This window comes from Lingula anatina, chromosome 8, assembly GCF_051362555.1.
Source record: "Lingula anatina isolate TDL-2025a chromosome 8, LinAna3.0, whole genome shotgun sequence".
NCBI lineage: Eukaryota > Metazoa > Brachiopoda > Lingulata > Lingulida > Lingulidae > Lingula > Lingula anatina.
In genome coordinates this window covers 12,125,727-12,139,909 of record NC_141774.1, presented here as the reverse complement: position 1 = coordinate 12,139,909, position 14,183 = coordinate 12,125,727, and the positions used below count along the sequence as shown (strand labels likewise).

At 37.5% G+C, this 14,183-nt stretch overlaps 1 protein-coding gene across 1 annotated transcript; it reads right to left on the bottom strand.

Moving 5' to 3' along the window:
- Positions 1-4,418: 4,418 nt before the first annotated feature.
- LOC147760351 (uncharacterized) lies at positions 4,419-5,757 on the bottom strand. The gene is made up of 4 exons (XM_087018868.1): positions 5,723-5,757; positions 5,260-5,347; positions 4,728-5,016; positions 4,419-4,531 (listed from the first exon to the last, which is right to left on the bottom strand). The coding sequence occupies exons 2-3, from the start codon at positions 5,330-5,332 to the stop codon at positions 4,766-4,768; spliced, it is 324 nt and encodes a 107-aa protein (XP_086874994.1). The 5' UTR covers positions 5,333-5,347; positions 5,723-5,757; the 3' UTR covers positions 4,419-4,531; positions 4,728-4,765.
- Positions 5,758-14,183: the final 8,426 nt, after the last annotated feature.

The following is a 14,183-nucleotide window of genomic DNA, read 5'->3' as shown; positions in this document are numbered from 1 at the left end:
TGGAGGTTTACGTGAAATAATCTATGTGCAGACATATTATCAAGGCACACCACTCTTGACGTCTCTCAGAGTTGCACAGAATGTTCTCCGGTTTGCCAGAAGAACTGGAAAATGCCTGGAAAATGTATAATAAAGACTATCATCAAATGCTAAAAATCGATACATAATTTCCCATAGAGTATAATGTTGTTGAAGTCATATCCATCCTGATAACTCCTGCAAGATTGAACAGAAAGTAGAAATTTACATATAATTCAAAAGAATGTATATAAAAACCATATCGTAACTATAACGACATAAATGCAGTGATGGAGGAACATTGATTAATATGATCGGAAATGTATGCAAAAGATCGGTCATGAGATTTACATTACACCATATTTTATGATGGATATACGTACACTGATCTAACACCTAAAACAGACGCACTGATCATTCTGGCATGTACCCCCTAGTTGGTGGCTGGTGATGCAGTCAGACCAGCTCTCTTCATCATCGCACCCGATATTACGACGATTGTTATGGGGCGGTCCAGGCCTCTCATTTCTACATTGAGACACTTCAAGTTTTTCCTCGATGGCCGATCCCTTTTCGCCCTTCACATTCCGAAATGGTGCTAGAATAAGATATTATTGCATGATGTCCCCCTTTTTTTTTTTTTTTTTTTTTTTTTTTTTTTTTTTTTTTTTTTTTTTTTTTTGGGCAGAGGGTACAAGCGTGATTGCAACTCCTCGTTAACATGGCGTTTAAACTTCGGTGAGCAGTATACATGTATTTGTAAAAGTATCTTGGTCCTGTTAAAATCAGATAGTATTGCAATATTTTATTATTTATTTATTTATTTATTTATTGCACTCTGGTTTTCAAGGGGTGAATGTTTGGTGACTGGGCAGGGCAAACTACCCTATTGCAACCCCTCGTTAACATGACGTTTAAACTGCTGTGAGTGATAAACATGTTTATTTTGTGTTAAACGCCTCAAAAGCAACATTCTTGAAATCATCGCCTGTCATCTAAATATACAATAAGTGCATACTAAGTTTAAGAAGGAATGGCACTTACCCTTGACGTCCCTGACGTATGGAAATCAGCTGATGTCATCCCTCTTCCTAAATCCTCTCCACCAATGTCTATTGAGAATGACTTGCGTCCAATATCACTCACCCCTGTTCTTAGTAAAGTGTTTGAATCTTTTATTGTTAAGTGGATTTTCGAATACATTAATATTGACAGAACACAGTTTGGAGTAGTCAAGGGCAGTTCCACTACACATGCAGTAACTGAACTCATTCACAATTGGATGCAGGGTCTTGAACCCTCTCAAAATCACAAGAAGTATGCCAGAATTCTTTTCCTGGACTTTTCAAAGGCATTTGATCTCATTGATCATAACATTTTACTAAGAAAACTTTATGACAAGGGTGTACCTGAACTACTTGTCAGGTGGGTGCAGTCATTCCTATCCAACCGCTCCCAGAGAGTAAAATATAAAAGCTCACTCTCTGAATGGCTACACCCACATGGTGGGTACCCTTCTTGGGCCACTGCTTTTTGCTATCATGATTGATGACTTAAAATCCAGATGTCCAGACTACAAATATGTTGACGATACTACAGTGTTTGACATTTGTAATATTGATGGTCCATGCTGCTTACAAAGTGCAAGTAACGAAATAGTGCTGTGGACACAAAATAACAATATGAAACTGAATGCCAAAAAAACCAAGACCATGACCCTAAATTTTACACGTTCTAAACCAGACCTCCCACCAATAGTTATAAATGACACGCCAATCTGTGAGGTTACACAGTTCAAACTTCTGGGCATCCATATTAGCAATGACCTAAAATGGGGTACTCATGTGGATCATATATATAAAAAGGCATGTGCAAGACTCTATTTCCTCCGTCAACTGAAGCGAGCTAAGCTTAGCCCTGCTGACTTAATCCAAGTTTACCAAAGTATTGTGCGCTCAATTCTAGAATATGCCTGCCCTGTATGGCATCCAGGACTAACTATAGAGCAATGCAAACTTTTAGAGGCTGTCCAAAGTCGTGCGGATAACTGTAAACGTATAAGATACCGTGCAACGGCTCATCCGAATTAGCAACATATGCCTGAAAGAAAAAAAAAAGAATATAAAGCACATTAATTTGAAACTGAAAAGCAAAGCAGTCAGAATAAAATTAAAAATATTCTCCTTTCCCTTTCCAGAGGGTTTGCATGATCAAAACTCAGACATCTTACGATTGAAAAGTGTCTAATTGATGGGGAAATTAACACATCTAAAATAATGTACATTCATAGAGCATATGGAACAGTGATGGACCGAAAATAGCTAGCAGACATTTGCCTTTGCCCTCAATTTGAAACAAAGCTCATTTTTAAGCATGTTATGAGCACTATCTACTACTCACATAAATACTACGCCTGGATACAAACACACTGATTATTCTGGCAGGTGCCCCCGATATTGTTGCTTATGATGCAGTCAGACAAGCATTCGTCGTCATCGCACTTGTCTCCGTGAGGCAAACTCTTCCATCTCTGTTCTATCTCTTGACTTTTTTTGTGTGATGCTGCCGGGGCACCTTCTCAAGCTCTGGCCCTGCTTGTAGTGCTTCATCTGTTTTCTGTCCTTGTGTATTCTTATCTTAGTCTCAGCTTCTGGTACTTCTTGTCCTTCGCTACGTCCATCACGGTTATATTGGTCCAGATTTGATGTGTGCAGCAATGTAAGTTTGTCTTCTCGCTTTCTGTTTCTGTCCATTGCTGGAAAAAAGTACCTAAAATTAGTAATGTTCTTCTCATTCGAAGAACCAGATAATTATTAATCTTGTCTCTGAGTTTACAAAACCATCTATCCACTGGAAAATAACACAATAATCTTATTATATTCTAATATATGAAGCATTCCGCATAGTAGGCGGGGGACTGTTGGCCTATGTTTTGTGCTACTTACTTGTCTACCAAAAAATTGTATGTTATATACGTTCTTTGTAATCTGTATATATGTTACAGCCCATCAGCTATAAATATTATCAGGTAGCTTTATGAAGGAAGTGGCAACATACCATTTTCAGTGTTAGCATCGAGGGAGTAAACCAGACAGATCAAAACACACACACTCATTGGGATGGTAGGGTTCATGGTATCGCACTCCTAAAAGAAAATTTTTTTCTGTGCCAGTGCTGTCTCAGATTGTTAGAATATGAGAGAGAGAGAGAGAGAGAGAGAGAGAAGGGGAAAGGAAGGCTTGGTAATCAATGCTGTGGTATGTCACTTCCCAACCAAATCAAAGTTCCATCAGTTCGGTACAGTTGCTAAATGTTAACACTTACTGTAAATTAATGTACATCTTGTTTGTCATGTGGTTTTAAAATACTGTTACCGGAAAGAAAACGAAGGGAATAAAATAGAAGCAAGACAGGCAGTTTAATGAAAACACACAGCCAATCATTAGATGTCGAACATGGCGTACAGCGAAATTGAATGTGTGAGTTACAAAACACACGTAGGTTCCCTAGTTTGTTCAGAAAATACATTTACTTACCGAGAAAAGTGTTGTTTACAGACTCGATAAAGATATCGGTATGTGCCGACCTTGACTCCTGCCTGATTTATACTCAAAACTGACACACTCAGAGATATACTTGAATATTTTGAATCAAGCTTCTTATTATCGTCCCTGAAAATATACCGCACCTGCTTAACCCAGTAAAAGCAATGAACCTGCATAATATGTTGTCTTTTATTTGACAGCCAGTAGAACAACGCCTTTAATTGAATAAATTGAAACAACATCGATGTCTAACATGAGAAAGGAAGATGTAGAGAAATTATGTGGGTCGAGCGAGATAAGTGTACTATCATATATGGGACTCCAAAGTAAACGATGTGTCTTTGGTTTTTCTGAGCATAACAGCTAGACATTATAAAACCTTAAACACTGATAACTTAAATACGTTAGACTGCAAACATTTAATTTAACACATTTCTCTTAAGCAAAATCCCTGAATAATGTGTTGTCTGGTAATCACCGACAACCACCAGAACAGTTAAAACAACATTGCTGTCGAACATGAAATAAAATAGGTAGAAAGAAATAAGGATTGCCTGCGGTGTTATTGCGCTCTAAAATAAGAAAATGGTTGCCTAGATGTCGGTGAAATGTTTTTGTTATAGAATGCAAACTGAAGCATAATGCAGCTTAAGATTTATTCAGCACTTTAAACCAGAAAGCGTCGGCGAGCAGAGTCCTTTTGCCATTGCTTTAAGTTGGGTTTATATAAAAAAGTAAGAGTTTACGTTTCCGACGGGTATGCAATGCTTCACCGAGAAAAGGTCCAAATGAACGCTATCGTTAAAAAGTCAAACTTGTGTACAAGCAATCTGTTGATGCTTCCAACAAAAACATTTTTAAATAGCCGTTTGATCCGTTTATTTCAATTCAATTTCTAATCGCAAACATACTTTAGATTAAAATACGATTCTTTCTGAATATGTCAACATGTCTTCTCTAGTCGACGCCTGAAACAGAATATAACATTATTCAATTAGGAATTGAAAACCGAAATACAGTTTTTAATGGAATAAACTGTTTTGAATGTATCATAGTCAAAACATGGTGGAATTCTACTCTGTACTACCCCTGCAGTGCTGCTGAGGCCTTAAAAGACCACATTTAATCAGTGCTTCTATCATCTGAGGATTTCTTAACACTTACGTGTATTCCTTTTACTATGTCAAACTCTTGACTTGTCTTCAATGGTTGGGTTTCCTTATGTTCTTTCCGGTCGAATGTACTTTGTGTCTACGACTCTGTTTCTTCGCCGAAGATTGTAGTCCTTCACTGCGCTTTTGATGCTTGCTTTGCTCTTGATTGAACTGGTCCAATACCATGCTGTCCTCTTCTCGCTTTTCCACCGTTTCGTATTGCACGTTATTATCATTCGAAATCTCCTCCTCATTCCATGAACCTGCCCTTCCATCACATATTGAATTTTTTTTATACTCTGGAATATGGAAATGTAATACGAACTTATTTGCATTATTTTTACAAGGAAACTCAATACAGTGCTGCTGCAATTTGTTTTCAACCCTTATGTTCTTAAAGTAGAGCTCCATCTGAATTATTTTCTGGCTTTCTACATCATATTAATTTATATCATGGATGTAACATTGAATACATTGTTGACAACCTTAGTTGTTATTTACAAATATTCTTAGGTCCAACTTGACGGAAAGGGAGAACTTACCGACACCACCGCAGTATGTGGCGATAAAAGGGCTGATGAAGAGACACACGCCAAGCGTAATTGTAATTTGCATGATAAATACTGTATTCTGAAAGAAAGATAAATCAGTATAAAATGATATATCCAGCGAGAGAGAGAGAGAGAGAGAGAGAGAGAGAGGGAGAGCTAAGTGGTTGTGAAGTTCAAAACTGATGCTGTCACTTTAGAATAGAATCACAATTTCATGCACGCATTCATGTTATGCTATAACCTTAAGTAAATGTACATTGATGTGGTGCCATGACGCACATAACATCCCTGTTCCTACTGCGATGAAAAATGAAAAAAAAAGAAAAAAAAACAACAACAACGAATGAGCAACAAGTTGAAGGGATTGGGCTTCAAACATATGACTAAATACAGTTCAGAATAGAATGTCTAAGTGTGTGCAGAAGAGAAACAACTTTTCTACTTCATTACTTACCTTGAACCACTGTTCGCAAAATCGATGAGTATCGACCTCAGCGCCTTCAAGATTATACAGGTGTGTGTGTGTTTGAAACTGAGTGTGATAAACTTAACACATCTGAAGGTGCATTCCGTCATTAAGCATCTAGGCCAATCAGATCCTTGAAAATCATCTACATTTTCCTATACTCAAGGCTGAAGAAAGCCAGCATGATGAGTTGTGCACATTTTGCTGACAAACGTGAAAACAAGACATGAAAACAATGACTCATATTGTTTTGAGAAATGAGACTGAAAAGAAAACACGTGGGTTGAATAAGACAAACGCAGTTAAGCATTTACCTAGATGCAGTAATATACTATTGCCTGATGTCAGCTATATGTGTTGTGGCTCAAAAGCAAACAAAAAGTTGATTTTTCAAACAAGCACAAGGAGTTCCTCCCGACCGGAAGGAAGCGTAACAAGTCCAAAGTAAGTCGTATCTCTCGTGATCAGGAATAAAAGTATACGTTTTATTTAATTAACCAAAGTTATTTCAGTAAAAACATCTATCAAGGCTTAAGTTTCACGAACATCCTTCATAGAAGTAGAATGTTGCAATGGTAATGTTTTAAATAATATTAAATAGAAGAGGAACTAGAAAGTTAAAAAAAATAAATAGAAATAAATGAAAAAAATGAATGATTGAAATTGTTAAAAAAACAAATGAAAGAAAGCTTTATCATTGCTTGATCACAGTTAATTTAATAAAGAAATGAAAGAAAAGGCAAGTAAATGAAGTGAATAGACAACGTCCGTATATTTGGGATAATTCAGATTCCACGGAAAACAACATCTCAGCCTCAAAAACAATTCGCAACGCATTCCGGATACAATCAAAATTAATATCATTGAATACATCAGCAATGATTCCTGGTAAATATAACATAATGGGCTACTCACCTAAGCTGCTAAACGATAGTCAATTACCCCTTAACAGCTTCAGTAGGCGTGCCAGACATCAAAGTCGCTTAGGCTAATATAATTTAGCGAGAAACCCCTCGGAGAAGGCTGTATGGGAATGGGGTCATAAAGTGATACATAATATCTGCAGTGTAAGCTGTATTATTATATGAAGGCGCAAAGGTTGATACTACAGTATGTCGAAACCTACATATTTGTAGACGTTTTCTATCACTTTCAGATGCCATTTATTCCTATCTTGGCTTTCCTCGCCTACATTTTGCTGGACGTTTTTATGTCGATCCCATAACTTCCAACAATTACTTATATAACCTCAATATGAGCCTTTATAGTGGGCCCCGCCTTTCAAGCGAACGACATGGGTTCTAGTCAATTTGAGCAAAAACGACATTGATATATTCACGGGCGATCCGGGCTATCAAATTAACGAGAGCCTCTGGTACGGTATGAGAGAAAGCATTAAACCTTTTCCAATTTTCAACCTGTCATCGGTCCTAGACGCCATTGCTTTGATAACCGAACAAGGGGAGGGTGGGGACGCGTGCATGCCCTTGACAAGAGACCTGGGTGATCTTTCACACTATTATAAATTTGCACAGATCGTTCAGGGGAGAGAAATTCGCGTCACAGGTAAGATGGCCAGCGGTAAGGGGTGTCCTGAAGGACGTCACAATTCAAACAGTGAGTCTTGCAATAAAAACCAGTTTAAATTTGAGACTTTGATACAGAAGAACGCTAGGAATGATGTCGCACAGGGAAGTCCGAGTAAAGGTGGACAAAAAGAGGAATATGGAAAATGCGAACACAACCTTTACAATGCCCGTCAGGAAGAAGAAATCCAATGTCATGTCAAATACGAATACACCGGACCACGCATCCTTTTTGACAAAAATGGCGTATGGCCCACAGTTGATAATCCCAACTCCCTTAATTTGGCCGGAAATCCCCGAGCGATTGCGATGTCAGGCATTTTTGACCGAATGTACACGAATCTCTTAGATTGTCTTCAGGAGAGCTTCTCGGGCAAACCCGACAGGCTTCGAGATTGCATTACCTTAATGCACGCCTTGTCCCTGCAAGGAAAGGCTCTGGCAGAGATCCCTGCCACCATGGATATTAGAGGACCCACGGCAGGGCCAACATTTAAATTCTTGACATCCTCACGTGGCTGAAAACCCACTTTTGGCTGTTGGTCAGACAAGCATACATTTGCGTAATCGAATTTATGTATTAAAGGAGATCACAGCTGACATCAGAACATTATCTTATACGTTTTAATATGGTATCATAATATACCCCGTGCAGAGCACTTCTTCATTAAAACCATCATCACTGAGGATGAGGTGAGGCATTTCCATTAAATATTATAGCTTTCTTTTAGTGCCATATGTTAAGGAATTATTGATACTACTGAATACAATGTTAAAAGAGTTTTAAAGAACAGTATTTCTTTTCCCTTTTACGTGAAATAATCTATGTGCAGACATATTATCAAGGCATACCACTCTTGTCGTCTCTCAGAGTTGCACAGAATGTTCTCCGGTTTGCCAGAAGAACTGGAAAATGCCTGGAAAATGTATAATAAAGAATATCATCAAATGCTAAAAATCGATACATAATTTCCCATAGAGTATAATGTTGTTGAAGTCATATCCATCCTGATAACTCCTGCAAGATTGAACAGAAAGTAGAAATTTACATATAATTCAAAAGAATGTATATAAAAACCATATCGTAACTATAACGACATAAATGCAGTGATGGAGGAACATTGATTAATATGATCGGAAATGTATGCAAAAGATCGGTCATGAGATTTACATTACACCATATTTTATGATGGATATACGTACACTGATCTAACACCTAAAACAGACGCACTGATCATTCTGGCATGTACCCCCTAGTTGGTGGCTGGTGATGCAGTCAGACCAGCACTCTTCATCATCGCACCCGATATTACGACGATTGTTATGGGGCGGTCCAGGCCTCTCATTTCTACATTGAGACACTTCAAGTTTTTCCTCGATGGCCGATCGTTTTTCGCCCTTCATACTCCGAAATGGTGCTAGAATAAGATATTATTGCATGATTTTTTTTTTTTTTTTTTTTTTTTTTTTTTTTTTTTTTTTTTTGGGGGGGGGGGGGCAGATGGTACAAGCGTGATTGCAACTCCTCGTTAACATGCCGATTAAACTTCGGTGAGCAGTATACATGTATTTGTAAAAGTATCTTGGTCATGTTAAAATCAGATAGTATTGCAATATTTTATTATTTATTTATTTATTTATTTATTTATTTATTGCACGCTGGTTTTCAAGGGGTGTATGTTTGGTGACTGGGCAGGGCAAACTACCCTATTGCAACTCCTCGTTAACATGACGTTTAAACTGCTGTGAGTGGTAAACAGGTTTATATTGTGTTAAAAACAACATCTTTGTAATCATCTCCTGTCATCTAAATACACAATGTGTGCATATTAAGTTTAAGGAATGACACTTACCATTGACAGCGTCAGCAGTAAAAGTATTTACCAAACAAATGAAAACACACGCTCCTAGTGTAACTACAAACTGCATGATGTTGCACACCTGTAAGAAAGGTGCATGTATAAATATACTATTTTCTTCGAGAGAGTATTTATTTTATGCTCGTAAGCACCATATTATAGGTAGGTTAATTACCTCCTTCTTAAACGATGTGTAATCTACATGTACTTATGTGAAATCCAAGGGATATAAGAAAATGATTATTTATCTAAAGGGAAATAGCTTTCAAAGGAATTTGGGAAAAGTGGCAAACATTGCTATTGAGTTATGAACTAGATATGTAGAGATGGGCGTAACAGTACCAACTACCCAAACACGGTCTGCAATACCTTACCAAACGTAGAACAGGGATACATAGAATACAACTCCAAATAGACAGAAACAGACATTCAATATCACGATATTTCATCTGTTGACAGAATTCATTGCGCTTAATGTTGCGTGAAATATATTGACAAGAAATCCCTGGGATGCCGGGTACATACCAAAAGGATGACGAAATAAACAATAAAAGATATTTAGACAAACAGTATAAATACAGCTGCATTTTTACAGTAAACGCCTATTCTTAAGAAAAAATACTACATGTATAAAGACCGCATTACTTACCGTGAAAATAGCTGTTCGCAAAATCAATATGTTTCGACCTTAGGTCCTTTTAAATTATAGAGAAGTGTATAAAACACCATATGATATCTCAGATATGTCAAGGTCTATTCCGCCATAACAAGCATCTGGTCCAATCAGATTCTTAAAAATTATCTACATTTTTCTATCCTGAAGACTGCAAAAAGCCAGCATGATGAGTTGTGCACACTTTGCTGACAAACGGGAAAACAAGACATGAAAACAATGACACAATTGTTTTGAGAAATGAGACTGAAAGGAAAACATATGTGTGTTGAGTAAGACAAACGCAGTAAAGCATCTACTTACACAAAGGAACTATACATTGTTCTTTCTTGATAGGTACTGGTATGATATGTCTAGACTTTATTGAAATCATGAAAAATTGTCCTTTCTCATCCGATTATGTAGTTTTGCTTGAGTCTAAACTGTGTAGAAGTCGTTTAGATTGGCCAGATTTTATCAGCTGCGTTGTTTCGCTAACTAAACTAGACCCCATTTAGATAGCTGCATCCTACTATTTGGGTGGGGACATTTCTCTCACGAGAATAATTCATTTACTAGATAGAACTGGTTTTGGTAATTGATAAATATGCTATCTATAGGGCACAACTCACATCACCTTTGTTACTTTTCAATATATACTTGTATTGAGGCAGTCTTTATTATGTACTGATGTCAGCTATATTTATTGTGGCTCCAAATCAACCGGAAAGTCAATTGTTGAAACAAGTACAAGGCGTACCTTGCGGAAAAGAACCCAATAAGCCCAAAGTAAGTCGTAGCTCTAGTGGTCAGGCAAAAACATATATACGCTCTTATTTAATTGACCCAAGGTACAAATGTACTTCAGAAAAAGCCTCAATAAAGGTTAAAAATTCAAGATCACCCTTCATGAAAATACATAATGATAATCTTTTTAATAATATTTAGTAGAAGATGAACTAGAAAATTAAGAAATTAAATACAAATAAACGAATGATAGTAATTATGAAAAAAAGCCAAATGAAGCAATTGTTAATAATTCCTGGAAAACCATCCCTTAAACAAATAAATTGTGGATGAAGCAAGTGAATGAAACGAATAGGCAACATAGCACCATCCCTATATTGGGGATAATTTAGATTCCAGTGAAAACAGTTTCTCAGTCTCAAGCACAATTCCCAACCTTTTCCCGATACAATCAAAATTCATATCAATGAATACATCAGCAATGGTTCGTGGTAAATATAGAGTGATTGGCTATTCACAAAAAAAAAATAAAATAATAATAATAATAATAATAATAATAATAATAATAATAAAATAATATGCTATGGAGAAAGAAAATAGAATTTCTAATCATTCAAAATTATATTTCATACAGACAATCAAATAATCTGTAATGATACAGTGTAAAATTGTATCTTCCATCTACCATATTGTTCGGGTATATTAATAACAAATAATGGTGTTTTTTATCATTTCTAATTATGTCCGTATATCAAACGTACCGTTGTAAGCTTTATTGAAATGAAGTGTAATTATAGCTAATCCTTGCCAATGGTTGTTATTCATTAAGGATGTTAAATGCATTTGTCTATATGGAGAGTCACATTCACACGGGCAATGATAAACAGGGTCTAAAGTACGTCGTTCTTAATATAACTGAATAATTGATATTGTAGCTAGGTTGCCCGCTCAGCAATCTACGACCTGGGATATGATTGTGACGGACGAGAGGCCCAACCATCTAAAAACCTGATGATAAGAGCAATCAAAATAACTGAAGGTGCCTTTTCAGTTCTAGCAACGTGAACACTTGATCATGTTTCTTCGTATAGAATGTGGGTTGTAACATACGTGAACCTATCACATTCATACAATACGCATTTGTAATGGAATAAAGCAATAAACATCACGTTCGTCATATGGTATCAGAAGTGGGGGAAAACGCAGAGCAATGGGGACTATTTCAGTTACCCTTGGCCTCATGGTGACAATGCTGGTGTCCTCCTTCCCCTGTCTTCGCACCGACGATGGATCAGGTAAATGATATTTGTTAGCAGTTCTTGGTCTTCAGTTTGATATCGTTAACAAGTCACTTACGCTTATGAACTGAGACATTATCTTTTTTTTATCTATCCATCACCTTAAGAAAACCCAGAATCAGTTTTTGAAGTCTACATATTACGTCCTGTAGCTTCCCATCATAGTTTTTGTAATCAAATTCACTAAATTAAATGAGTCAACATGTTCTTTTCCCTGTGTCCTTCATTTTAAGACATAACCTGTATGTACTTGTATCCGGCAGTATAGCAATGTTAATAATTGTCTGTCATAGAATAGGCGGTCGTGTCTGCTGGTAGATGTATCTTCCCATTATCACTGGCAATGTCTTATTTCATAGACCCCATTCCCATACCTAGATCAATTTAGCAGGATCGACCAATCTCCGAGGGGATTCTTGCAAAATTACATTCGGATTAAGGAGATTTGGTGTCTGGCACGCCTATTAAAGCTGCTACACGATAGTTAATTACCCCGTAACAGCATCAGTAGGCGTGTCAGACATCTGAGTCGCTTAAGCCAATATAATTTAGCGAGAAATCCCTCGGAGATGGGTCGATCCTGATAGATCGATCTATGTATGGGAATGGGGTCATAAAGTGATACATTATATCTGCATTGAAAGCTGTATTATTAGATGAAGGCGCAAAGGTTGATTCTACAGTATGTCAGACGTATATATATGTAGACGTTTTATATCACTTTCAGATGCCATTTACTCCTATCTTGGCTTTCCTCGCCTACATTTTGCTGGACGTTTTTATGTCGATCCCATAACTTCCAACAATTACGTATATAACCTCAATATGAGCCTTTACAATGGGCCCCGCCTCCCAAGCGAACGCCACGGGTTCAATATTCAGGTAATATCTCTGTACTCTGGCTTCTCATGACCTACGTGCGTTTCGGCAGCCAATGTCAGAATCCACGTTTGGTTTCTACATTGTAGCATCAAAATGTTGATAGCAGACATGTATACATCACAAACTACCCTTAGACATATAAAGCCTCGGACAATATATTATAAACGTTTCATTAACACAACAGGGAAGGCATAAATTTCATCACTTAATATTAGTTTAGGGAGAGTGAAAAAGAAAATAACAGTAGCGTAGGCTGACGGGTGTGTTCTTTTAGTATGCGTATATGGCGGTTACGCAAATAAGCTGCCTTATTTACAATTACGTACGTCCTTTTTTTAACACTTTTCTACATGAAATGCCTTGTTCCTTAATTCCAGGGAAGTGGCAATTTTATATTTTACGAGACGTATGTGACATCAGTATGCTATGGCGATGGGACGTGTACCTACAATGACGCAATCGTTGGAGAAAAGGTGGAAGGTAAAACTGACGGATGTTTCACGCTTGGTTATTATTCCTTTATAATTACTTATGTTGTGTTGCATTGTAAATAAATTGAGATACGTTGCATTGTGCTTTCAAGATATGCAGGTTATACGCTTGTGGTATTTGAAAAGAAAAGATTGTGTTTATCGGATTCTCTTGTCTTCTCTAACACAATACATTGTTTGGAAATACTATAAAGAATAGATTTTGTTTACCAGACCTTTTTTTGCTTTCTCTAACACTGTCACGTAACTGTTTGCTGACGTATAGTTTAGGTCTGTGCATTCTTGTACGTCTTCTTCTACTTCTTCCTCTCTTTCTTCTTCTTAGAGTACATGTTTCTATCTTTCACTGAAACAATGAGACCGCAAAATCGTTTAGTCGCTAAATGTAAGTTCCAGAATTAATTTCATACATTTTTTTGCAAATGCGTATTAACTTAATATAACTTCTTCTCTCTAAGACTGGTTCCTAGCTTCGCCTGCCAAACTGATAGATATTTACACCATCTGCGACACCCTCCCGTCACTCTACGGTCTTACACTACACATCCCTGGGGGGTTCCGGGCCACCATGATCCCAACGCCCAGCCAGAATTTCTGGTTTAAGTGCGCTGAGACCGCGTCATTGTATACAGCCTCTGCGGCTGCGCACTTCAAGTCCGTCCTCGGAGACGTCGAGTGGTTAGACCCGACCTATCAGTCTCGTTTCTTAGACGAGATCTCGGAGGCCAGTGGCCAGGCACTGTCAATCAAATTCAACATGGACATGTTCGACAGCGCTCTCAACACCACCAGTGAAGACTTCTTGATGGGACGGTTGACTGGCACCATTGGCCCTCATCACTCCAGCGATTCCATTCCACACATGCGCAGCAGCCGAATACTACGTGCCGAAGAAATTGAGTGTGCTGGTCTTCCATTTTGCCACGCTCCCTTT